General features: G+C 42.4%; 2 protein-coding genes across 4 annotated transcripts in view; one reads left to right on the top strand and one right to left on the bottom strand.

The window, feature by feature from the left end:
* Positions 1–14,095, top strand: part of WDR90 (WD repeat domain 90) — a 74,494-nt gene extending 60,399 nt beyond the window's left edge. Inside the window, exons 38-44 of one of the 2 annotated variants that reach the window (XM_058157647.1) lie at positions 1,098–1,278; positions 4,421–4,551; positions 4,822–4,965; positions 7,943–8,062; positions 9,724–9,808; positions 10,197–10,350; positions 12,627–14,095. In XM_058157647.1, coding sequence (XP_058013630.1) covers positions 1,098–1,278; positions 4,421–4,551; positions 4,822–4,965; positions 7,943–8,062; positions 9,724–9,808; positions 10,197–10,350; positions 12,627–12,639 — 828 coding nt within the window. In that variant the 3' untranslated portion in view covers positions 12,640–14,095. The remainder of the gene's footprint in view (positions 1–1,097; positions 1,279–4,420; positions 4,552–4,821; positions 4,966–7,942; positions 8,063–9,723; positions 9,809–10,196; positions 10,351–12,626) is intronic. The other variant, XM_058157648.1, reaches the window with a different exon arrangement.
* Positions 14,096–19,399: 5,304 nt separating this feature from the next.
* Positions 19,400–27,613, bottom strand: part of NAGPA (N-acetylglucosamine-1-phosphodiester alpha-N-acetylglucosaminidase) — a 28,595-nt gene continuing 20,381 nt past the window's right edge. The window contains exons 5-9 of one of the 2 annotated variants that reach the window (XM_058157087.1): positions 26,908–26,955; positions 24,762–24,890; positions 22,800–22,931; positions 21,146–21,197; positions 19,400–20,587 (exon numbers count right to left, since the gene is read on the bottom strand). In XM_058157087.1, coding sequence (XP_058013070.1) covers positions 20,344–20,587; positions 21,146–21,197; positions 22,800–22,931; positions 24,762–24,890; positions 26,908–26,955 — 605 coding nt within the window. In that variant the 3' untranslated portion in view covers positions 19,400–20,343. The remainder of the gene's footprint in view (positions 20,588–21,145; positions 21,198–22,799; positions 22,932–24,761; positions 24,891–26,907; positions 26,956–27,613) is intronic. The other variant, XM_058157086.1, reaches the window with a different exon arrangement.

The following is a 27,613-nucleotide window of genomic DNA, read 5'->3' as shown; positions in this document are numbered from 1 at the left end:
GTTACAATTTTTGCCAGTATGTTCTTTTTTCATAATTTTTATTCATTTCCTAATATATCCTTGCTCATTTCATTAAATCACATCTTCTTTCACCCTCAAGTTCTAATTTCTCCATTTTTATTTGTCTTCATTCTCTTTCATTCTTCTTTCTTTGTAACTATTTCAGTTTTTATCCTAATATATTCAAATATGTTCGGGGTTGCCTTTCTTCCATTTTATCTTTTTCTTTTCACAGCAATCCTTTCTTCTCCTTCTCACTCCTTTCCCTCCCTCCTTTCATCCTCCCTCCTTTCTTCTCTCCTCTCCTACTCTTTCCCCCTTCTCCCTACTTCCTCCCTATCTAACCTTCTCTCCTACTCTTATTTCCCCTACCTTTCCTTCTCTCCTCTTCCCTTTCTTCTTTCTCTCTTCCTCCTTCTCCTCCCTTTCATTTCTCTCCTTCTTCTTATCTCTCTCCATTGCTGTATTTGTTTTCATTTCAATATTTCTGGTGTCCAGACAACCCCGATTTTCTCATTTATTATACTTATTTCTGAAACCTCCCCTCCTATATTTTAGTTACGAACATTGTCTTCATCTTAGTCCATTTATATCTTACAATCAATTAATGCAACCTTCCACCTCTTTATTTTCTTTTTAAATTGGATTTTAAATGGGGTTTTATATTATATTATGTATTTTTATAATTTATTTATAGGCCATATCGAATAAGTTTTTTAAATAGTGATTTTTATTGTATTGTATTGTACTATATTTTATTTGGCTGTTCACCGCCCTGAGTCCTTCGGGAGAAGGGCAGTATAAAAATTAAAATATTATTATTATTATTATTTCTTAGAGTTTTTGTTCACAATTCAATACTTATTATTAGTGCCATTATAACTTTGAACGGTCACTAAATGAACTGTTGTAAGTCAAGAACTGCCTGTAGTTCAGATTCTTGTACAGCAAACCTACATGTTCATTTGAACTGCCTGGGTTTCTGATTTCCTGCGCTCAACAGCATGCATGATGTGACAGTGGGACTGCTATTCCTTTCCCATCTTTCACCTGGTCGTGGTTAAGGCATCGCTAACCCCTGGTCTGTTTCCCCTTAGAGTTGCTTGTGCTTGGCCTGGAGCCCAGTGCCCACCTCCATCAACGGGCTCGAAAGCCATCATATTGTGGCAGGCTATAGCGATGGCACCATCCGTCTCTTCAGCATTTCCCGGACGGAGATGGAATTGAAAATGCACCCGCATTCCGTGGCCGTCATGGCACTTGGATATTCTGCAGATGGTAGGGAACAAACCACCGTGTTTATTTATTATTTATTTTATTTATTCGATTTTTATACCGCCCTTCTCCCGAAGGACTCAGGGCGGTGTACAGCCAAAAGTAAAAACAGACGATACAATATACAATTTAAAATACAAATTAAAAAACTTATTTTATAATTGGCCTAAAAAACTTTAAAATATATAAAACTAAAACCCCATTAAAATTAATATTAAAAAATTTAAAATCGATAAAATTTAAGCCAGCCCCGCGCGAATGAAAAGATGTGTCTTCAGTTCGCGACGGAAGGTCCGAAGGTCAGGTATTTGGCGTAAACCCGGGGGAAGCTCGTTCCAGAGTGTGGGAGCCCCCACAGAGAAGGACCTTCCCCTGGGGGCCGCCAGCCGACATTGCTTGGCGGACGGCACCCTGAGAAGTCCCTCTCTGTGAGAGCGTACGGGTCGGTGGGAGGCATGCGGTAACAGCAGGCGGTCCCGTAAGTACCGTAAGTGTTGGTTTGTTGGCATCACCCTTCTTGCTGTCTTCCCCTTTGGCTTGGTTCTTTTTCTCGTTTCCAACCCTCCCAAGCTAAGATCTCAACATTTCCCAACTTTCTCAACTGTGCCCTTGCATTACTGGCTGATGGGAGATGTAGTCTAACTCAGCGGCCACCAAGCTTTTGGACACCAGGGACCGGTTCCATGGAGTGTTTTTTTTCTGTGGACTGGAGGGGCCGTGGTTTCATGTTCTGCCTTCATCCCATGGACGGGGCTTCGCTTGTTCGTATGGCCCGGTTCCTGGCATGCTGCAACCCAGTGCTGGTCCATGGACCAGGGATTGAGGATTGGGGACCCCTAGTCTAACTATCAGCCGAATCTCCAGCATGGTTCTCTGAAGCTTGCTTGCTCTCGGCTGCAAAGAAACAGGGAGGGAGCCGTAGACATTTGGATTGGGGAAGTGAGCTGGTGTGAAGCTAGTGATGAGAACTGAAAGGGAAGTTTGCACTCATGAATTATGGTGCTGCTGAGTGGAGTTGTTTATAGTCCATCGAGGCCAACCGTCCTGAGACTCCAGATGCGAGAAATACCTGCAGAGGAGCTTTCCCATAACATCATACTGGATGTTGATTGGACTCTCAGTGCTGGATCCTGGGGGGAGGGATTTGGGGTGACATTCAGTGTGTAACTTTCGTGCGCTCTCTTCTTGGCTTTGGTAATTAATCTTTGTGTTAATTCTGGTGTTTTCAACCGTAATCCAATTTTAAGTTTCTGGGTGTTATCATAAAAGAGGACCTGACCTCACCTTGCAGCCCTGGTCAAAAGGACCCAGCAGAGATTATACTACCTGAGACTTCTCAGGAAACAACAACTGAATGAAAAACTGCTGGTGACTTTCTACTGCTGCACCATAGGGAGTATTTTAACTTACTACACCTGTGTATGGTTTGCCAATTGCACAGCAGCAGATAGGATACCACTCCAGAGGGTCAGCGTCATTGCCCAGAGGATCATTGGTTGCCCTCTCCCCTCTTTGGAAGAGCTTTATAAGCTGCCTTAAGAAAGTTCAAAACCATTCTTAAAGATCTATCTCATCCTGGACACCCTTTTTTTGAACTATTACCATCTGGTAGCCGGTACAGGACAATAAAATCAAGGACAAATAGGCTGAAAAACAGCTTCTAACCCAGAGCAGTAACAATATTGAATTCTACTGTATAGTGCAGGGGTCTGCAACCTTAAACACTCAAAGGCCATTTGGACCCATTAAAGAAAACACCGGGAGCCACAAAACCTGGGTGGGTGTGGCCAATTTGACATCACTCACTTCTACCAATCACATGACCCCCCCTAGTCACGCCTACCCAGCTGGTCATTAAGACAGAGAACCAGTTTTAAAAAACACCAGGAACCACAAAACCCTTTTGATATATCTCTCTCTCTCCCTCCCTCCCTCCCTCCCTCCCCACTCTCTGCTTCTCTCTTCCCCTCTCTCTCTGTAATTCTCTCTCTCTCTCTCTATCTATGTCTCTCTCTCTCTCCCACTCTCTCTGTCTCTGCCCAGGCTGCTTCTCCATCCCCCGCCATCGCCCTTACCTTCTTAGGCCAGGCAAGGAGGGGAGGGTGAGGGGCAGGGCCAGCCTGGGGTGGGATCACCCAACAGGGAGCAACAGCAGAGGGCCCAAAGAGCCACATGCGGCTCCAGAGTCGCAGGTTGCTGACACCTGGTATAATGCAATATTATACTATTATATATATATATATATATTAATATTATATATTAATATTATATATATATATATATATATATATATATATATATATATATATATATATATATATATATATATATATATATATATATATATATTTGTTTTCTGAGGTTAAGACACTTCCAATCCAACGCCAAGACACTTCCAATTTTACGGGAGAAAACCGAACAACCAAGACCTATATATATATATATATATATATATATATATATATATATATATATATATATATATATATATATATATATATATATATATATATATATATATATATATATATATATATATATATATATATATATATAATACTATTATTATTATTATATATATTATTATATATATATAATAAACAAATAATTCCTTCAACACTGTCAAACTATTTACTAAATCTGCACTACTATTAATCTTCTCATCGTTCCTATCACCAATCTCCTTCCACTTATGACTGTATGACTGTAACTTTGTTGCTGGCAATCCTTATGATTTATATTGATATACTGACCATCAATTGTGTTGTAAATGTTGTACCTTGATGAACGTATCTTTTCTTTTATGCACACTGAGAGCATATGCACCAAGACAAATTCCTTGTGTGTCCAATCACACTTGGCCAATAAAAAAAATTCTATTCTATTCTAATTCTATTAATGCAGTATCAGGGGTTTTCAATTCAATTGCATAGAATGCGAAGGATGTGTGTTTGTGTTTTATTTTTATAGTTATAACGTACTATAAGATGGCATTTAATTTCGCTGTACGAGGTGCAATGACAATAAAGTAAATTCAGACTTGAATAAAGGATTCCTGGAAGTATTTGAAGAATCTGAAGAGGCTACAAGTGTTTGTGTGCATATTTGTTTTCTCCGACTGATGACTCCTTGTGTCTGCCTCTAGGGGAGATCATCCTATCAGGAAGCAAGGATGGATTGATTGCCATTAATAGCCCACGTACAGGGATGACCATCAGAGTCCTTACCGACCACCGACCCTCGGCCATTAACGTTATCCATTGCACCAGAAAACCGGTAAGGCGTGCAAATTGTTCTACCCATCTGTATGTTCACCAGATAAACGGAATTCAGGTGGGGAGAGAGAGAAGAGAGAGGGTTACAGAATGGAAAATATATAAAAATATCCTAGAGGCCAATAACCTAGCTATGTAGTCAGCACAAATGCAGAAGCAACAGTGGAGTTAAAACCAGTCCAGGTGGTAAGACTGATAGCAAACCAAGAGACCAAAAACGGATTTATATAAATAGATACAAATTCTCCATTTTCATACCATTCTTCTCCAGTACACCGAACTTGGAACTGAAGGAAGCGATCTCTGGCTGGCTTCCAGCAGTGATCGACGTGTCAGTGTCTGGATTTCTGACTGGTTGAAGGACAAATGTGAGATCATCGATTGGTTAAGCTTTCCAGCTCCCACAGGTCCTGAGGTAAGAGGAGGTTACTTGTCTGTAGTATTTCCATCACATGGTTAATCACGTTGTCTTGATTATGTTTCAAATTTGGATCAATTTATGGTCCAGGAATTACTCAGAAAGGTAATCCACAACTAAGATGTATGTGTGTATATCTCTATTTGTTTAAGTAAAATGATATGTTTAATTTCCATACTTAGAAAATGCTTAGGAAAGTAAATTTTCTGGAAGGCAGTAATGATTGTTTATGTCATTTCTGAATTGGATATGGGCTGGTTAGCACTAGCAATAGCGCTTAGACTCATATACTGCATCACAGTGCTTTTACAGCCCTCTCTAAGCAGTTTACGGAGTCAGTTTGCTATCTGGGTCCTCATTTTACCGACCTTGGAAAGATGGAAGGCTGAGTCAACCTTGAGCCAATCAGGAATGAACTCCTGGCAGTGGGCAGAATTTGTCACAGCTGACACGTTACGCAGCTCTTGCTTGCAACTAGATTACTGTAACGGGAGGGTGGAGGGAAGGCATTGGAACGTAAAGAAAATTTGGGAGGGAAATTTGGAATGCAAAGGTACCTACTGGAAGCCTGAGACAGACCCAACACCTCAAGGTCGCCAGCTGGAGAAGTCAAAGGAGGGTCTATTCACCAGAACAACTATTTATTTTATTTATTGTTCACACTTTTATACCGCCCTATCTCCCTAGGGACTCAGGGCGGTTTACAGCCATATAAAAACATATATATATACAGAGTAAAACATTAATTTAAAAAACTTATTACATAAGGCCGAATATTTAAAATAGAGATATAAATAATAAAACCCCATTAAAACCAGATTTAAAATTTAAACATTTAAAAATTTAAAAATTCTAGTCCAGTCCTGCGCAGATAAATAGATGTGTCTTAAGCTCGCGGCGGAAGGTTCGAAGGTCAGGAAGTTGGCGAAGTCCTGGGGGAAGCTCGTTCCAGAGGGTGGGAGCCCCCACAGAACTAGACACAAGAGCAGTTTTTTCTGGCACAAAAACGCCATCACTCTGCTAAACAAATAATTCCCTCAAAACTGACAAACTATTCACTAAATCTGCATTACTATTACTATTAATCTTCTCATCGTTCCTATCATCTATCTCCTCCCACTTATGACTATACAGCTTTAAGTTGTTGCTGTATCCTTACGATTTATTTTGATTGTTTCCTAGTATGGTTAGATTGCTTATTTGTACCCTATGACTATCATTAAGTGTTGTACCTTACGATTCTTGACGAATATATCTTTTCTTTTATGTCCACTGAGAGCATATGCACCAAGGACAAATTCCTTGTATGTCCAATCACACTTCGCCAATAAAGAATTACCTATCTATCTATCTATCTATCTATCTATCTATCTATCTATCTATCTATCTATCTCTATCACAACTCGCCATGGCTAACACACCACAGGAGAACTCACTGCGGGACAAGAGTTACACTAATACCAAAGAAATGGTGGAATAGAATCATTAGATAGATTCCTTGTGTGTCCAATCACACTTGGCCAATAAAAAAATATATTCTATTCTATTCTATTCTATTCTATTCTATTCTATTCTATTCTATTCTATTCTATTCTATTCTATCCTATCCTATCCTATCCATTCCATTCGATTCCTATTCTATCCTATCCTATCCTATCCTATCCATTCCATTCGATTCCATTCGATTCCTGTTCTATTCTATTCTATCCTATCCTATCCTATCCTATCCTATCCTATCCTATCCTATCCTATCCTATCCATTCGATTCCTATTCTATCCTATCCTATCCTATCCTATCCTATCCTATCCTATCCATTCCATTCCATTCCATTCCATTCGATTCCTGTTCTATTCTATTCTATTCTATCTTATCCTATCCTATCCATTCCATTCGATTCCTATTCTATCCTATCCTATCCTATCTTATCCTATCCTATCCTATCCATTCGATTCCATTCGATTCCTGTTCTATTCTATTCTATTCTATTCTATTCTATTCTATCCTATCCTATCCTATCCATTCCATTCCATTCCATTCCTATCTTATCCTATCCTATCCTATCCTATCCTATCCATTCCATTCGATTCCTATTCTATTCAATGCTATGCTATTCTATGCTATTCTATTCTATTCTATTCTATTCTATTCTATTCTATTCTATTCTAGAATCATTAAAGAAAGGATGCAAAAGGAGGGGACAGAATGAAATGTGAATGGCAAAAATTAAAATAATATTTATTTATTTTAAATAATTAAATGGAATTGTTAAATTGTCCTGCAGCGAGTTCGCCATGGCGAGTTGTCCCATTCCTGTCCGAGGCTCACAGACCGTTCTCAAAACAAAGAGAATGCAAATAAATGGTGGACAATGGGAGGTCCAGGAGGAAACAGTGAAAGTTTTCCTATGCTGTTTTCACGCGAAATTGTTAGAACTGGTTTTTCTGCTTCTGGACCCACATGGAATCTTCAGTAAAGTTACAGTCTTGGTCAGGGGTCTGCAACCTTAAACACTCAAAGAGCCATTTTGACCCGATTCCCACAAGAAAAGAAAACACCGGGAGCCACAAAACCCTTCCCGTGCCTGACTATTTCTTGAGCGGCCACAAAACTAGCATATGCAGTTGAATTAAACGTTCTGTTTTCTTCGGAAACTTTTTTCTTTTCTTGGATTTATCCGTGGTTAGCCTACCAGAGATTGAAAAGCTCAATAAATCGCGTGCTGGCGGGTGTCGCACATTGGTGGTTGTGATGTATCTTTTGAGTGATAGAGAGTTGCAGCAGAGGGGTGAAAGAGTCCAGAGCCGCAGGTTACTGACCCCTGGTCTTGGTTTAAAAAAAAAAAAACATTCCAGGAGAAATTTTTTTGATATCTTACTCAATGGGACAGTTGACAACTGCATTCTAACCACTGCGCCACCAAGGCTTTTTCCAGATTACATGCACTCATCTAATAATGGATCTTTTCCTTTTCAGATTCCCAATCCTCTACCTCCTAGCCTGGCAGCGTTTTGTCCTTGGGATAAAAATACTATTGCTTACGTTGGTTTTGGATTGCAGAAAGAGATCCTCTTCTACAGCTTGCAACAGAAACAAGTATGGGGCGTTGTCTTGGCCGGTGGATGCATCACGGTGGTTGAATCTAAGTGGGGTGTATGTGTTGCTAGATGAGACTAGTTCAGCCTTCAGGTTTGGAGAGAAGGTTGAGGCACGATGGAGAGCGTTTTAACCAACTGCATCACTGTTTGGTTTGATGACAGCAGTGCCTTAGATAGAAAGTCCCTACAGAGAGTGCGGAGGACAGCGGAGAAGATTGTAGGCTGCTCGCTTCCCATTATTCAGGATACTGCTTATGAGCGCTATGTGCTTAGAGCTCAAAGCATCGTTAGAGACCCCACACGCCCACTTTATGGTCCGTTTCGGTTGCTCCCCTTTGGGAGGAGGTTTCAAATTATCTATAGCAGGACTACTAGACTCTGTTACAGCTTTGTTCCTTATGCTATCCATCTTGTAAACTTAGAGAATTCTCTCTTTTTTTGCCACATATATGTATACATTTGAACTAGACTAATGTTTCTCTGTCATATATGCCATATATGTCATATATGGTTGTTTTTGAGAGCTGAATGAGATGAAATTTCATTTTAATTTGTGCTGATTAGTGTACATTTGAAGTAGCAATAAAGATTCTATTCTATTCTATTCTATTCTATTCTATTCTATTCTATTCTATTCTATTCTATTCTATTCTATTCTATTCTATTCTATTCTATTCTATTCTAAATTCTCCCTATACCAAGATCTGCATGAATGCTGGGTGTGATAAAATATCAGAATCTCTGATGCCCACCTAGAAAACACAGCAGCCAAGCAGTAGAAACATCTTGAATATAGTTTTAATTTCAGGGTTTTTGAACATAGTTTTAATTTCAGGGTTTTAATCAGGGTTTTAAACGGGGTTTTAAATTGTATTTAAATTTTTAGGCCGTTATTGAATTAGTTTTTTATATAGTTTTTTAATTTGTATTGTATGTACTGTGTTTTTACTGGCTGTGAACCGCCCTGAGTCCTTCGGGAGAAGGGCGGTATACAAATATAATAAATCATCATCATCATCATCATCATCTCACAGGACTTGTGATTGTCTCTTGTATCAGAGTTAGACTTAATTAGAGAGAAGCACAAATGCCAATTTACCGCTGTCCTAATGTTTTCAGCTGCTTCCTAATTTCCAGCATGCTTAAATTCTTCTTCTTCTTCTTCTTCTTCTTCTTCTTCTTCTTCTTCTTCTTCTTCTTCTTCTTCTTCTTCTTCTTCTTCTTCTTCTTCTTCTTCTTCTTCTTCTTCTTCTCCTTCTCCTTCTCCTTCTCCTTCTCCTTCTTCTTCTTCCATATCCGTCATCGGATGTTAGCGATCCTATTTTTGTCAACAGCCGCATGAAAAAGTGCTGCTGAGTTTTGTCCCTTAGATTTGGAAGCCATGATGTTCTTCTTCTGCCTGGACCTCGTTTGCCTTCAATCTTTTCCTGGAGGATTAAGTGAAGGATGCGGTATTTTTCTGGTGTTGCATCACATGTCCAAAATATTCTAACTGCATGATTAAATACCATTGATTGATTGATTGATTGAAAGATTGAGGGGTATAGATTTTTAATGAGCAGAAGAAATACCTCAGAAGAACAGGACAAAGAACTGTAACCAAGATAACATCAGATATTTTTTTTTTAATGAGATATTTTTCCCCGCCATGTCATCTAGGTCATCGAGAAGATTCCCTTGCCTTCCTTTGCCACTTCGCTGAGCCTGTCTCCGGTTGCCTGCAGCATAGCTGTTGGCTTCAGCGGTACGTATCTGTTAAATGTATTGTTTTCTCTGAAAAGCAAGCTAGCCAGCCCTGGATGTTACCAGCATATTACCAATGCTCAAGAAATAGAGCATCGGTAGAAACAAATCAGCTTGCAGGGAGTTTGATTAATGCCAGGCGTTGTTCATTCGCTCTCAAGCATCCGTTTAAGAGCTTCAGACAACACGTTCTTCTTCAAGTGTTTAGTGCTTAGGATTAGAGACAGAACCTGAGATGAAAACTGGGCAACCAAGCCACATTTCTTTGGAGAAGTTGGCTACCGGACTCTCTTTGATGTTTTCCTTTCCCTGTAGTTCTGCAATGTTTCAGCAGGCCACCCAACCGTAAATGTATCTTCTCTTAGCCAGTCCCTTTCTCTGCCACCCAGAACGTATGCTGAGGCTGATTGATCGCGCAACAAGGACATCGGAGGACTACGCAGGCCACAACGACGCCGTTTGCCTCTGCAGATTTGCCCCTTCTGGGAAACGCCTCTTCACAGCCTCCTACAACGAGATCCTGGTGTGGGAAGTCCAGAGCAGGTGAATGGAGACCATCCCCTTGTCAGCCTCCACTCCAATCCTCACATCCTTTTGTACACTTTATATTCAGTAGTTAGATTGCAATGGGGTTTTATGTGTAATGTAAAATAGCTCATGGACTTAAGATGTATTACTATCCTATTCAGGTTAAGTGGAGAGGGCCCTTTAAGAGTGTCGTCTGACATGAGATCAAGGGGAGGGGAGATTGACAGTTTGTAATCAGCAAGAATGTTAGAGCGGACACTGCATTCCTGAGATGATTAACAGCCAGAGCCCAGCGGAAGAAGATTACCACAGCCCGAGAAGGAGCTGGCATTGGACCAGACCTGTCTGACCTCTTGGGGGAGGAGGGACTAACGAGGGGATATGGAATGTTAGCCATATTTTGTCTCAGATCCAACTTAATGTCAGGCTGCCTCTGATTATATTTAGGAAAGAATACGCCTTGACTTCATTTGCAAATAAAGAAAAGTACTTTTACTAAATACATCCGGACTGCAGCAGTATAATGGTATAAGCCACCCTCATCCTGGCTTGATGTCCAGACAAATCATGCCCAGATGATGGTTGCTTGTGAAGCCTGGAATGACACTCATCTCCTTTTACCATGGGCCGGCTGCAACTTCTAGCCCCAAGTTGAACAGTCCCAAATTTGGAGTGGTGGGGAGCAGGCAGGTGTCTATGTTAGAGCTGAGCTGTCAGTTGAATCCTAGTCGGTGTGATTCAAGTGACAGCTTGAATTTAACTGCTAACATAGAAGTCAGTTCAGAGGAGTGCTGCGGTGGCTTAGAGGTGGAGCTCTCACTTCACAATCAGGAGGCTTTGGTGTTTGATCCTAGGTAGAGGCAGATATTTCTCTCTCTGGGCACACTGAGAATATCTCTGCTGTACAAAACTCTCCATTGGCAACAGGAAGGGCATCCGGCCATTAAAATACTCTGCCGACAATGATGATAGCAGTCAATTCAGAGCCTGCAGAATTTGGAAGAGGTTTTTCCCGTTCTATTTACTCTTCAGGATCCTTCGGTGTAGGATAGAGGTAGCTGCAAGATGCTTTTTCAAAAGGCAACTGGACTTTGTTTTTCCTTGGAGAAATTTTGCTTCTCATCCAAGAAGCTTTTCCAGTTTAACTGCAAAGAAATGTGGAACTGAAGAAGCTTCTTGGATGAGAAGTGAAATCGCTTCAAGGAAAAACAAAGTCCAGTTGCCTTTTAAAAAAACTACCTTTGGGACAACCTGGATGAGTGAGAATCTCCACAGACATTTAGGTTACAGGTAGTTCTCGATTTATGACTGTAATTGAGCCCAGAATTATGGTCATAAGTCAGGCCAGTCGTTAAGCAAGTTATCCTGTGACCAACCTGATTTTATTACTTTTTTTTTTTTGTGGTAGTCGTTTAACGGATTTCCATGGTTGTTAAACAAATCCATGGTCATTAAACGAATACTATTAAGCAAACCTCATTGTCTGCAATGGACATTTTTTTGCTGGAAACTGAAAGTGAAAGCTGGTTTTTGGCAAAAAAAACCCTCATAATTTGCAGTCATGTGACCACAAAGTGCTGCAAATGGCCATAAACATGGACTGGTTGCCCAGTACCCAAAATGTTATCATATGACTGTGGAAGGGGAGTGACCATTGGAGCTTTGAATTCAGGTTGTAAGTACCGTATTTTTTGGAGTATAAGATGCACTTTTTTCCTACCTAAAAGAGGGTGAAAATTTGGGTGTGTCATATACACCGAATGTAGCCCCGCCCACCTGCTGGCCCCACTCTTTGGCCTCTGCCTCTCAGCAATTTACATCCTTGCAGCAAACAGCCAGTTTCAGTTTCAGCACAGCCTGATTAGCGCAAGCCGTTGATTGTTGGTTGGATCGGCCTCCCGACCCTCAGCTCTTTCAGGCTGCAGGGATTGCAGTTGCCTATTGCCGCGCAGGCCTCCACTGCTTGCTGCAAGCAGGCAAATTGCTGGGAGGCAGATTTTTTTCCCCTTGTGTTAATCAGGCTGTGCTGAAAATGAAACTGAAGCAGCCTGTTTGCTGCAAGGAGGCAAATTGTTGTGAGGCAGAGGCAGATTTTTTTTGTTTTGTTTTCCTCCCCAAAAAGAGTAGTTGCGTCCGGAGTGTCTTATAAATGCGGTACCTTTTTTAGGATCCATCATAAATCAAGGATTATCTGTAGCACACATTTCTTTGCACTTGAAGTCATAATGCTAAATTGCCTCACTTCCTAATACTTCCGCAGATAACTCACGTTTGTTTCATTCTTTTTTCAGCTCACCAAAGTAGCTTGATCAGGCCTTCTGAACCATGAGGTCTTAACCGGATGTTATGGGGGATGACTGATTCTCATTGGCTTTTTGACGTGATACAGTCGGCAGACGCGTCAATTGCGAGAGCTCTCCTGGTCAACTCTGGAATTGGCAGGTGTCATCTGTCCAAATGCCTTCTAAAAAGCGGGATGATTTACAGAATCAGTGGGCCAAGCCGCTGGTCTGCTCCAGCCAATCGGCCGGGCAGATTGCGCAAGAGTTGATCTCCATACTTCCGATGTCCCTACAAGAATATGTGGATTTTAAGTAGTATGCTAACACCAGCTAAAGTATCTGGCCCAGGGGAGGGAGCTCTGTTGTGAAACGAAGAAGAGGGGCATCAGAACGTTCCTTTCTTCTATTGCAGTTAGTTTTAGTCCCTTTACTTTTAGCATTGTGTCAAATGTATATATGTATATTTCACATATTTTTCTACAACTAAAATAGCTTCCTTTAAAAAAAAAAACATTCTCTCCCAAGACCACATTTTGATTTTTTATAGTTTTGTTAGTTGCTGCTTACACTTTCAAGTGAACATTTAGCTGAAAAGAAAATGCCTTTCTCCCATTTTGCTTTCAGTTTTCTCAGTAACCGAATCACAAAAAAGCATTAAAAAAAAAAAAACACCGTTGAGGGTTAACTGCTCAGTAGACTTTTAAAAGTACAGGTTGCCCTTTTACAGAGTTTATTTTAGAGATCAGGACCTTTCAAGCTCATTTTATACTTAGGATTTATAAAGATGACGAGTTTCACTTTTTAGAACACCTGGTTAACGAAAGACAAGTTTGTTCCTCAGGTAGCGTGATCTGATACCAGCAGTGCAGCAGGTATTTCTTTCCTTTCTTAACCTTGGCCTATAACAGGGATCAGCAACCTGTGGCTCTGGAGCCGCATGTGGCTCTTTCATCCCTCTCTTGCGGCTCCTTGTTGCTAGTCGGCTCCACAGTTGATAGGGCTTTTAGTTAAGACAGGGAGAGGAAAAAGGATGACGCGCTGGGAGGAGACTCTGATGGGGGAACTGGACTTCTGGTCGGCTCCAGAATTGAACAGGGGGGCTTCCAGTAAGGACCTTTGTGGCTCTTTGAGGGTTTAAGGTTGCCGACTCCTGGCCTATAACAACCGAAGCTACAACAATCACATTGCACTTGTTTTTGTTTGCAACTGATAACAAAAGAAAAGAATTGGACTTGTTTACATTTTTTAAAAATTCCAAATAAACGAATAGTTTTGTGTATTCAATCCCTGCGGCTTTCTTTTGTTTCAGAAGTTCCAGACGATTCAGCAAAACGCTCTCTCTTTCATAAAACCTAAAAAAATCGCCCCCATTTTATCTGTATAACCAACCCCAGAGATGTCTACAGGGTGCAGTCAGAAAAGTCAAGATTTCTGGCAGCCAGAAAGTTTCACCCATTTTTAATAGGTGTCAAATATAAAAATAGATACAGATTTGATCCCACGGTCACAGCCATCATCTTGGGTTTTTTGACAGCATCCAAACTGGGTCAGTCAAAATTTTTGCCTTCTGAGCTTTCAGACTTACAGCAGAGCTCATCCTCAGGGAACTTCTCTGTATGATTTGGGCTATTCTGTGGTATTTATGTGGTTGTGTGTGGCTTTTTAGATGTAGATTGGGGTATTGATGGCTGCCTATTAAGTTGTTGGCTGTTGTTTCCTTGTGCTGCCAAGTCCTCGCCTCCTAAGTACTTGGTAAGCTGGAGGTAAATTAGCACTCCTTTTGATTGAAGGCGGGGTGTTTCCCCAGGCTTCAATCACTTTGCTGGCTGTTTTTGTACCTGCCCGGCCAACAATCTTAGTAGCAGATATTTTTTTTGACAGCTTTTTTTTAAACTTATTTTTTTGAGTTATTATTATCATCTCTTTTCTTCATTAAATATGAAACTCAGTCAACCAAACTTTCAAAAATGCATCACAAATACCATTGACTGGTGCTAACGGTTGATACGGGTTGCTGCCAGCATCCTAGGTATCAACCAAGTACCTCCTTAAAATATACGATGTTCCGAGTAGTGCAGTTTTTTGCAGTTCCACTGGTGTTATCTGCAGGAAGCTGCAATTTCTTGATGTATTTTATAAAATTAAAATTATTATTTCCTTTATTCTGGAAACAGCTGATCGAGATCCTTATTTTTCTTTCCTTCTCTCTAAAGATATGGGTTAAAGAAATAACTCATAGGAGGAATTGATGGCCAATTCAGATTTCCCCACCTCTATCCCTAGTAATGCTGCTTACTAACCTGCTCCCAATTTCTGCATGCAAATTCTCACTACATGCTTCAGTTTTGAAGAAAGGCCTTTATATACAGCTGACAAAGCCAGGCAAGAGTCAGGATCTGAATGAGGGCAGGATTCCTGCATCTTATATCCGTTTTTCCAAAGGGCTGGAAGTTGGTTGGGATTGTCCTGACTCTGTGGCTGTGTTACTGTGACCCTTGCTGGGTTATCAGAAACAGCAAAGAGCTGCTATTCCATCTCTGCAGAAGTCTAAAAATTTGACTTGAAAGCCCAGTCCAGTTCGATCCTGAAAAATTGCCTCTTATTGAAAGCAAAACTCAAAGCTGAAAACTAAATTCACTGCAAGGTGGGTTTTTTGTTTTTGTTTTTTTGGCTGCCACTTTAGTCAGGGTTAAGACACGGTGGCACAGTGGCTAAGATGCTGAGCTTGTCGATCGAAAGGTCAGCAGTTCAGTGGTTCGAATCCCTAGTGCCACACGTAACAGGGTAAGCTCCTGTTCCTTGTCCCAGCTTCTGCCAACCTAGCAATTCGAAAGCCCGTAAAAAAAAAGTACAAGTAGAAAACATAGGGGCCACCTTTGGTGGTAAGGGAACAACGTTCCGTGCGCCTTTGGCGTTGAGTCATGCCGGCCACATGACCACGGAGACGTCTTCGGACAGCGCTGGCTCTTCGGCTTTGAAACGAAGATGAGGACCGCCCCCTAGAGTCAGGAACGACTAGCACATATGTGCGAGGGGAACCTTTACCTTAGTCAGGGTTACAAGTGTGTTTCATTCTTCTTTACCATATCCATCATCGGTCGTTGGCAGTCATGTTGGCAATCCTATTTTGATCAACAACCGTGTTTCATTCAGGGGAAAGAAACCTACTGGATTTATTTTGAATTTGACTAGCCATTGAAGGAGGCTGCTCTAGCCAATGTCGGTTAGTCATCTATAACTATTGAGAAATTTCCTCTTCCCATCCCAAAGGTGCTTTTTTCCAAGAAGCAACTGGACTTTCTTGTTTTTCTTTGAAGACGTTTCACCTCTCATCCAAGAAGCTTCTTCAGCTCTGACTGGATGGTGGGGAATCTTCCCATTTTATTCAAAGTAGAATGCGCCCCGTTTTTTGTTTTTTTTTTCCTTTTGGCCCACCAAATCACAAGCAAAAAGTGAAGCAAGCAGAATAGGAATTTATTTCTGTAAAAAATTTATTCCCACATAAATCACAGAGCAAAATCTCCTCGAAGCTTTATTTTCTAGAGGGACTTAAATATTTTACTTTTCAAACTTTTCACTTGGTTCCATAAATACAAAAAGGAAATACAGATCAAAGTGCATTAAAAAAAGCTGGCTCAGAAAGAATTAATTTTTGCTCCAAAATATATTATTAAAAGATAGTCCTATTGCTATCCTAAGAAAATTTTCATCTTTTCAAATATATTACTTAAAAAACACTTTTTAAGAGATTAACATACATCTCTCAAAAATCTCTGATAAAAAAGATTAGCAACTTAATGAACACCTTTTCCGTCTCTCCTGTTATTCTAGCCTGCAGAATAAAATTAGTGACTCTACTACTCGTAACTTTTTAACCTAGGAATCCTAGCTTGTTAAACTACAGTAACTAGCATCACAATCTCACCACTGAAACCTTTTCCACTGGTTATTTTCTTCTGTACATTGCAAAAAAATGTAAAAAGACAATGTAGAGAGAGAAAGTAAAACATACAATCAAGTATTTTGATATCAAGTAAGTCATTTTGGAAAGGGGGAAAAAAGCAATTTAAAAAGCTTGGCGGATAAATTCCAAAATATTTCTGCAATTCCATTGAATAAAAATGGATCTACAAATATCAAAGATATATAAGCCCAGATCATTTGGATGCCCATGTTGGCTACATGTTCAGGATTATGCATTAAAGCAATGTTTCTCAACCTTGGAAAAGCTTTTAAGATGCATGGACTTCCAATTCCCAGAATTCTCTAGCCATCATGTTGCTGAAGTCATGAATAGTTTAAAATTGAAGTCCACAATGCTTAAAGTTGAGAAACACAGGGTTAAAGAAATAGCACTCTTTATTAAAACTGATAAAACCTGGATCGATAGAAGCTTACGTTGAAGGGTATGCTAAATCATCTTGAAAAACAGTTTTTGGTTCCAAATTGTTAAGTCCAAGAGAAAAGGCAACTCACAGTTCTGTAACAAGCCTATAAATTGCACAATAATGAACAATATCCTATCATTCATAAACACAAAGGCTCCTCTATATAAACATAGAATCATAGGTTTGGAAGATCAGAGATATTCTAGTCCAACCCCCTGCCCAAGGAGACCTCGTACCATCCCTGTCAAATGGTTGTCTGGTCTTATTTTTTGAAAACCTCCAGGGACGGAGCACTACCACTCTGGGAGGCAAGATTAATTAATCCACTGATTAATTGTTCTCACTGTTGGAAAACTTCTCCTTGGTTCTAAGTTGCATCTCCCTTTGATGACCTTCCATCCGTTCCTTGTTGTCCTGCCCTCTGGTGTTTTGGAGAATTAAGTCCAAATAAAACAGCAAATTTGTGTAGCTAAATGAATAAGAAGTAGATAGCTGCAAGTAAGTGACTCAATAGACACTTCTAGTGCGAGTTGGTGGCTCACAAATCATTTTAAGAGCCAAATAGTCTTCCGGAAGGTTAGAGACCTCTAGATTTTTTTATTCAAATGCTAAAACTATTCAGAGGCAGCTCGTAAAACTCTACCATGTATCTCAAAGGTTCTATGTTTAAAACATTGCCAACAAATTTTTTTTCCTGGGTTTCCATTCTCTCCAGCCTGCTCTGGAAGCAAAGAATACAGGCTCCCTCCATTGCAGGATACCCATTACCAGCTATAACAAAAAATGCAATTTTCCTGGCTAGCAGAGACTCTTAAAATCCAGCTGGAATAGATAACAATGATGGGGATCGATTATGATCCTCTAAAACTACTTAAAAACCTCCAGGCTACCTTAAAAAGTCAGGAATTTATGCAGCCCAAGGACAAATCCAGTGTATGAAAAAGGGGGAAAGTTTGCAGTTAAATAAAATTCCTCTCCTCTCAAAACAGGAGACCAGGAAGAGCTGGCATAAAAATCTGATTTTATATTCTTCGCTATTACAAGTAGTGCACAACTTAGGATCGTACAGTCATAAGCATGACGGTCACAAAACGAGTCAATCACGTGACTGCCCCCAATTTTATTCCCCTTTTTTGGGTGGCCGTCGTTCAGCAAATTTCAGAGTGGGGGGGGGGGTCCTAAAGTTACCTCCGCAGTCATAAAAACGAATTCCACAGTCGTAAAGTGAATCCATGGCTCACCACGAGCCATTTTTGCCAAAACCTGGAAGTAAATGCTATTTTTTTTCCTCCGGCAAATCATTAACTGCAGTCATTTGACCACTGCAAATGCTGGTAAATACAGGTTGGCTGCAAAATGTCAAAACACTGACATGTAGCCACGGGAGATGGGCAGCTGTCCAAAATCCAGAACCTGGTCCCTTTTGGGAGGGGGGGGAGGGGGGTCCGTCATAAATTCAAAGTCACTAAGCAACCCATCATAAGTCAGGGACCACCTAGGACAGTGAAGAATTATAGTCTTCCCAATTGTCTTCGGGGATGTGTGTGTGGTGTGTGTTAGTGGTTCAGTTCTGCTAATCATCAAAACCGCATCAGAAAGCAGGGTTGATTAAATCTGATTAAAGGGATTGACTCATCGGCACCCCATCCTAACTTAAGTTATCCCTATTAATATAGCAGGGGCAAACATATCACCATCTCTTCTTTAATTCTTCTTTAATACGGCAAACTCTTCCTCGTATTAGAGGCAGTCCTAAAATAGGTCGGCATGTCGATTTGGTCCACACTGCAGCACATGTGCAGCACTGCAGCACATGTGGACTTCAACTCCCAGAACTCCCCAGCCAGCCAGCCAGCCTGGGGAATTCTGGGAGTTGAAGTCCATACCTCTTCAAGTTGCCATGGTTGGACATCTCTGCTCTAAACCTGTGCTGCAGTGTGGTCCAAATGGACACGCCGGCCTCTTTTAGGACTGCCTCTTATCCTTGGTTTATAGAGCAGGGGTCGGCAACGAAGCCGCGTGTGGCTCTTTCATCCCTCTGCTGCGGCTCCCTGTCGCTGGTCGGCTCCACGGTTGGGACAGGTAGAGGAAAAAGGATGCTGCGCTAGAGATTCTATGGTGGGGGAACCAGACGGCCAAGGAAAAGGGATGCCATGCTAGGAGGAGACTCTATGGTGGGGGAACAGGACGTCCAGCTGACAGAAGAAAAAGGACGCCATGCTAGGAGGAGACTCTATGGTGGGGGGAACCAGACTTCCGGTCAGCTCCAGAATTGAGTTAGGACAGGGGTGTCCAAACTTGGTCCCTTTAAGACTTTTGGACTTCAACTCCCAGAGTCCCTCAGCCAGCAAAGCTGGCTGAGGAACTCTGGGAGTTGAAGTCCAAAAGTCTTAAAGGGACCAAGTTTGGACACCCCTGAGTTAGGACCTTTGTGGCTCTTCGAGTGTTTAAGGTTGCTCATCCTTGGCTTAGAGCAACAGCAGCATTCCCAAACCTGGCTAGCTCCAAACCCAGAGAAGTCCAGAGATGTCCAGAGAACAAATTCCCCTTTTTTTCCCAGGAGTATGTGTGAAGAAGGTGTCTATAGTGGGTGGGCGGGGAGGGGGGGTGGGGACGACATACTACAGGTAGTCCTCGACTTACGACCACAATTGAGCCCCCAAATTTATATTGCTACGCGAGGCAGTGAATGAGTTTTGCCCCAGCTAAGCGAATCGCTACTGTTGTTAAATGAATGACATGGTTATTAAGCGAATCGCACTCCCCCCTCCCCCCCCCTTGACTTTGCTTGGCAGAAACCAGTTGGGAAGGTTGCATGAGAAGGTGATCACATGAGACAGTTCAACCGTCATAAATGCATGTCAGTTGCCTGAGTTTGGATCCCGTGACTTCTTTTGGTGCCTTCTAACGGTCACTAAATGAACGGTTGCAAACCAAGGACTACCTGTAAACATTTTGGGAGGCGGCTTCCGAATGTTGCAAGGCAGGAAGAAATCCTCAAAAAAATAAATAAATCGTTTCCCGTCTCTCCAATCATCAAATCTTCTACAGCATTTCAACCAGGAGACGCTGCCGTCCAGTTCCGTTGGAAACATTCGGGAGATGGCCACTTCTGGTGACCAACATTCACCTTCTCCCCAAAACTAAAATATTTCCACACAAGTATGGAAGCTTCCCTCTTTGGAAACCCAAAGAGTTGCAGACCCCTCCTAGGCTACTGGTTCCAATTAAGGCAATAAGGAAAAATGGCAACCGATTCCCCAGCGATGGAGCAAAACTTCCACATTGAAGAACGGCGGCTCCTCTTGAGGTTTTTGCTCCATGGAAGAGAAACTTGATCACAGCAGATGAACCCTTTCGGTCGGATTCGTGTCCCAGGCAGCCTCGGTGGGATCGTCGGCCTCCCAAGCTGCTGCCAGATCCCTGTCTTTGATCCCACCATTGATCTCTTCCAGGGGCACAGAGATGTACTGGCCGCGTTCACGACGCTTGTTGGTGTCGCGGAGAGCCAGTCTGACGTTCACCAACACGCTGAGCAAAAGCAGGACAAGCAAACCCAGGCTTATTGCAACCCAGGCTTTCCTAAAAAAACAAGCCACGATTCATCAATGAGGGCACAGAGAGTCTTAAAGGCGCCACCCACCAAGCTACGGATCGAAAAGGGTCTTCTGCAGTGGTGAAATTCAATATTTTTTTACTACCAGTTCTATAGGCGTGGCTTGGTGGGCATGGCAGGGGAAGGATATTGCAAAATCCCCATTCCCTCCTCACTTCAGGGGAAGGATACTGCAAAATCCCCATTCCCTCCCATTCCCGGGGGAAGGATACTGCAAAATCCCCATTCCCTCCCATTCCCGGGGGAAGGATACTGCAAAATCCCCATTCCCTCCCCACTCCTGGGGGAAGGATACTGCAAAATCCCCATTCCAACCCCACTCTGGGGCCAGCCAGAGGTTGTATTTGCCGGTTCTCCAAACTATTCAAAGGCTCCGGTACTGGTTCTCCAGAACCTGTCAGAACCTGCTTGATTTCACCCCTGGTCTTCTAATAGTTTTTATTTCCCTCCACCAGATCTTCTGTGGGAGGCAGGAAAACCGCCATGAACACGTGAGGAATTTAAGCAAAAAGCGTGTAACTTACTTGGAGAAAAGGAACTCTTCCTTTGAGGTAGCTTGTAGCAGGCATGGCCCAGCTAAAAAAAGAAAAAGAAACAAACAGGATCAGTTGAAGTGAAAAAAGTGGATCCTATTTCCTGGTTCAGATCTGAGCCACACAAAAAAAAAAATCGATCGGGATGACAAATGAAGCTCTTTTTCTGTGGGAATCTAAATCGATCACCTGCCCAGGTGGGAACTGTTGGGAACTGAATTTCTATTGCTAAGCAAGACAGTTGTTAGGTGAATCACGCCTGATTTTACAACCTTTTTTGCCACGGTGGTTAAGTGAAACACTGCCTCTGGTGGCTCAACAGACTAAGCAGTCTGTTATTAACACAGCTGCTTGCAATTACTGCAGGTTCAAGTCCCACCAGGCCCAAGGTTGACTCAGCTTTCCATCCTTTATAAGGTAGGTAAAATGAGGACCCAGATTGTTGGGGGCAATAAGTTGACTTTGTATATAAATATACAAATAGGATGAATACTATTGCTAACATAGCGTAAGCTGCCCTGAGTCTTCGGAAAAGGGCGGGATATAAATGCAAATAAAAAAAACCCTGCAATTTTTTCCCCCATTTTTTTCATTATATAAAATACAAAAGAAAATAGGAAAATAGGAAAATAAGAGAAGGAAAGAGAAGGGGGAAAAGGGGGTGTGAGATATAAGGGGGAAGAGAAAAAGGAAGAAAAAGGGGCATTAACTTACAACTCTTCCTAGCACAGTACAAGATAAACACGCTCCAACCTCCACTTTTTGTTTTTACATATTAATACATAACCAACCATTTCTAGAACACCAAATCTTTCTAATCAACAAAACCAAAATCAGAGGTTTTTTCTCTCTCTCTCTTTTTTTGCTTCACAAGCACAAAATTCCAGAAGTGGTCTCCAAACAAGAACATATTTGCCTCTTTGAATAAAGTAATCAATTGAACCATTCCTCCTTTATCTCCCTTTCTATGGAAATAATGTGTATTTCCATTTGCACCTAGTAATCTTTTATGAACTGTCACGGTTTTTATTTACAAAATATATTGCATTCTTTCAACTTCTTTGTCCTAAAAATTGATTTATTGATTTTTTTTTACTTTACTTCACTTAACAATTGCAGTCACTGGAATGGACTTCACCCATTGACCTTGTCAGAAATCAACTGGGAAGATCGCAAATGTGACTATGGGGGAATGCTGCAATGGTCGTAACTGTGAGGACCGGTCATAAGTCCCCCTTTTTTTCCCAGGGCTGTTGTAACTTCAGAGGGTTCTAAATCAAGGCCTACTTGTGCTAGGGGAAGAGCGGTTCTAAATTACTTTTTGTTGTAACTCTGAATGGTCACTAAACGAAGAATTATAAGTTGAGGACTTCCTGCTCTTACATGCGAGGACAGTTTCCTTAAGACATGTGAATGAATTTGCCTTCGCGATCCTAAAGACTGTTGTATTCACTTTGCATCCAAACCTCGATTTTGCTAATCCTTGATTGGCAGCAGCCCTCCAAGAGACCAGAGAAAATTGCATTCTGGGCTTTGCAAACCAAGATGTGGAGAGGCCAGAAACTTGAGCTAGAACCTCAAACAATTCAAAACAGGTTTTCTAAGGATTATCTCTACAGTCTGGACCCCCCCAAAAAGCACGTACCTCTAGATAATTTATCCAGGATGGTTGAGTCTAGAGAAATGTTGCAGCTGCCCGTCATCCGATCACAGTAACATTGGTTTGGGCACTGACAGCGATGCTGACAGTTAGGTCCGAATCGTCCGAGAGGACAAGCTGCAAAACAATGAAGACATGTTACGTCTTTTAACACGTAGATGTTACATCCCAAAAGTCAGCAATGTTGTGTCTCGTCCGATCTCACCACAGCCGGGGCCTTCTTATCTGCTTCCGAACACAGAGGAATGTCCTAGTATGCCTCCCGGCCCCAGCCCTGGCTCCATGCCCAGACAGGCTGAAGAGGAGGAAGTATCTCCAGCCCCCAGCTCTGGCTCCATGCCCAGGCAAACGGAGCAACTAGACCCCTCCCCCTCCTCCACAGCATGTGAGCCTGAGGGAGGTCAATTGCCAACAGCTGCCGACTGGAGTGACCCTCGCGTCAGAAGACTTGATAGGCGGAGGCAACAGAAGGAAGGGAGGGGCAGGCCTGGATAAGTGCTGAGTCATGGAGCCACACCTCATGGCCTATATAAAGGACCTGCTTTCTGGCATTCTCTGAGTCAGGCAAAGTCTAAACATATGTTGCTGAAGTCACTTTCTGGTCTCCTGCCTGCCCTGAGGACTTTGCTAGGACTTTGGCAGAGCTGCGGAGGCACGCCTGATTCGGATTTCCCTGACCCGGTCGTCAGCGGAGGAGTGGGACACGACAAGCAAGAAGAAAAAGATAAAGGAGCTAGAAGCTGTCCCCAGCCTGCCTTAAGATGCCGTCCTCCAACCTGTGGAGGTGCCACCCTCCAACAACCGTGGCAAGAACGGTCGTAAAATGGGGCAAAACTTGCTTAACTCTCTCGCTTAGCAACAGAAATCTGGGACTCAGCTAGGGTTGTAAGTCGAGGACTACCTGTAACTTCAACCTTCTGCATGGGGTCTGCAACCTTAAACACTCAAAGACCCATTTGGACCCGTTTCCCACAGAAAAAAACACACTGGGAGCCACAAAACCTGGGTGGCTGTGGCCAACGCCCACCCAGTCACATGACTCCCCCCCCAGCCACACCTACCCAGCTGGTTGTTAGGGCAGAGAACCGGTTGTTAAAAAACACCAGGAACCACAAAACCCTTTCTCCTCTCTCTCTCTCTCTCTCTGTGTCTCTCTCTCTCCCTCTCCCCCCCCTCTCTCTGTATCTCAAATTTCCAAGGCCAGGCGAGGAGTGACTGGGAGGGGAGAGCAAGGGGCAGGACCAGCCAGTTTTGGGAGAGAGAGCCGCAGCAGAGGGCCCAAAGAGTCGCATGCGGCTCCGGAGCCACAGGTTGCTGACACTGGGATTAGCCTCAGCCCCATCAGTTGTATTAGTATTAAGCCACAGGATGGATGGATGGATGGATAGATAGATAGATAGATAGATAGATAGATAGATAGATAGATAGATAGATAGATAGATAGATAGATAGATAGATAGATAGATAGATAGATAGATAGATAGATAGAAGATGGAGGGATGGAAGGATGGATGGATGGATGGATGGATATAGCAGATAGATAGATAGATAGATAGATAGATAGATAGATAGATAGATAGATAGATAGATAGATAGATAGATAGATAGATAGATAGATAGATAGAGCAGATGGATAGATAGAGCAGATGGATGGATGGATGGATGGATGGATGGATATAGCAGATAGATAGATAGATAGATAGATAGATAGATAGATAGATAGATAGATAGATAGATAGATAGATAGATAAATAGATGCTAAATAATACAGAGTTAGATAGATGAATGGATGAATAGATGGATATAGCAGATAGATAGATAGATAGATAGATAGATAGATAGATAGATAGATAGATAGATAGATAGATAGATAGATAGAAAGAATAACTTCATTGTCACTTTGAAAGATTTTGTGGGCAGCCACAGACCTGGCTCCAAATCTCTCACCTTCTTCACAGAAGATTCCTTGGAAGCCCACTGGGCAAGTGCAGGATCCATGCACAGGGTCACACTTGCCGTTGTTGCGGCAGAGGCATTTCTGAGCACAGCTGTCCCCGTAGGTACCGTTGGTGCAAGCTAAAGAGAAGGGAAAGCACAATCGGGTTTCTGGGTGGGAAGCCAGGAGGCACTAATGATAGTACTCATTAGTGACAACATAGCCCCCATTAGGATTTGGAAAGTATTCAGGGTGATGCTTAAGGCTGGCATTTTGCTTGACAGTTTCTCTTATCCGATAGAAGAAAAATTCTGTCGCTCAGGGTTGAACTGTGGAGATCCTGGTGCTCTCATTACCCAACTAGGTAACATCATCAATGCTAGATGGGAGTGGGGTTTGATCTGTGTTATATACAGCAGCTTCACCATCCTGTGTTATTCCCTAATAATTTTAAAGTTAGCTATAGTACAAATGGAGCCACATAATACTTGGGTTACCTCACAAGAGATTTACATTCCATGCTTTAAAAATATATAAATACTAGCTGGATACCCTTGCTTCGTTACGAAACTGTGTGATGGGGCTTGATAAATCGACACTTGCAGCTTGAAAATTGAGTAGTTATGATCAGCCTATCCTCTCCCCTTCTCTCCCTCAGCCTTGCCCCACAGAAGCCTCCCCTATCCTATCCCCTGGTTGCTGCTGTGAAAGTGAAACTCCTCTCCTCTGCTTGTGTTTTGCATTTGGAAAAAGATTTCTTTTGAGGTGGGGAGGAGGAATAGAACTCCTTAGCATCAGAGGGCTGTTTGGAAAGTGAAACAGTTTTGCTGTGTGAGCAAGAAGGAGACAGGAAGGAGCCTGGGCTTGGCTTAGCTCAGCTCAACTGTTCTGTAGTAAAGCTGCTTGCGGCTGTGAAAGTAAAACTGAAAGTGAAACTCCTCTCCTCTGCTTGTGTTTTGCATTTGGAACAGATTTCTTTTCAGGTGGGGAGGGGGAGTAGAACTCCTTAGCATCAGTGTGTGTTAATCATAATATAGGAAATACTAATCCTCTGATGGTCATTCCGAAAAATCCTTTCTTAGTGAGCACCTAGAAGCCAAGAGGAAGATATGTGGCAAATTTCAAGTTTGTAGGCTTTACGTTTCTGGAGATTTCATGATTACGGGGTGAGTGGTTTGGGCTTTTATATATATATAGATTTGATTAGATAAGCAAAAAAAAAGAAGTCAATACTATGCATGATATTAAAGAATCAACTCTCTCTTAGTTGTCTTTTTTGCAAACTCAAGAAGGAAGGAGTTGGAGCTCCCCATTCAATCCTGTTATACCCTTCTGCCTTGTTCCAGCTCTGTTCTGTCATTTGCCAAATGCGAAAGCTTAAATTGCACATCCTGTTCTCAGGTGTGGATACACTCTAGAGCAGGGGTCTCCAACCTTGGCAACTTTAAGACTTGTGGACTTCCAACTTCCAGAATTCCTCAGCCAGACATGTTGGCTGAAGAATTCTGGGAGCTGAAATCCACAAATCTGAAGATCGCAAGGTTGGAGACCCTTGTTGTAGAAATGTACCGCCATGTTTACAACATGTACAACCCTGACTGCTCTTTAGAAGGCCAGATCCTGAAGAGGAAACTCAAATCCTTGGGCCCCCTAATGAGAAGGAATGACTCCCTGGAGAAGGGCCTCACGCTGGGAACGAAGGAGGGCAAAAGAAGAAAGGGATGACAGAGAATGAGGTGGCTGGATGGAGTCACTGAATGAGTTGGTGTGAGCTTAAATGGACTCCAGAGCAGGGGTCTCCAACCTTGGCAACTTTAAGACTTGTGGACTTCCAACTCCCAGAATTCCTCAGCCAGCAAAGCTGGGAGTTGAAGTCCACAAGTCTTAAAGTTGCCAAGGTTGGAGACCCCTGCTCCAGAGGATGGTAGAGGACAGGAAGGCCTGGAGGAACGTCATCCATGGGGGTCACGATAGGTCAGACACGACTTCGCAACTAACAACCACCGTGTTGGCTGTTTCCTTTTTAATTCAGTTCCCTTCTGTATCATGGAATTCAATTTTTTTTTTTAATTCCTGTTGCCCTGAGCAAAGAGGAGACATTGACCCGGCGAAACAAACCAAGGCCACCAAGATGGTTAAGTGAGAAAGAGGATTTACCTTGGGTGCAGTTTTCACCGGTCCAACCAGCATCACAGACGCATCCCACTGCAATAAAGGAAGGGACAGAGTAAGACACTATGAAGTTGGGTACTAAGATCTGAGAAGGGGAAAGATTAGAACCAGAATCTGATCCAGGTGGAGGATGAGCAAATAAGGAGCGACATGGATGCGCACAAAGCTGTTTACCAACAGTGCTTTACCAAGGCAGTTAAAGAGGGAGAAGAACTTCTGTGCCAGTGGTGGGATTCAAATTTTTTTAACTACCGGTTCTGTGGGCGTGGCTTGGTAGGCATGGCATGGTGGGTGTGGCTTGGTGGGCGTGGCAGGGGAAGGATATTGTAAAATCCCCATTCCCACCCCACTCCAGGGGAAGGATACTGTAAAATCTCCATTCCCTCCCCACTCCAGGGGAAGGATACTGTAAAATCCCCATTCCCTCCCCAATCCAGGAGAAGGATACTGTAAAATCTCCATTCCCTCCCCACTCCAGGGGAAGGATACTGCAAAATCACCATTCCCTCCCCACTCCAGGGGAAGGATACTGCAAAATCCCCATTCCCTCCCCAATCCAGGGGAAGGATACTGTAAAATCTCCATTCCCTCCCCACTCCAGGGGAAGGATACTGTAAAATCCCCATTCCCTCCCCACTCCAGGGGAAGGATACTGTAAAATCCCCATTTCCACCCCACTCCAGGGGAAGGA

Source organism: Ahaetulla prasina, chromosome 14, assembly GCF_028640845.1.
Source record: "Ahaetulla prasina isolate Xishuangbanna chromosome 14, ASM2864084v1, whole genome shotgun sequence".
NCBI classification, from domain to species: domain Eukaryota; kingdom Metazoa; phylum Chordata; class Lepidosauria; order Squamata; family Colubridae; genus Ahaetulla; species Ahaetulla prasina.
Note: the sequence above shows the minus strand (reverse complement) of the source record. Positions and strands in the feature narration are given on the sequence as shown.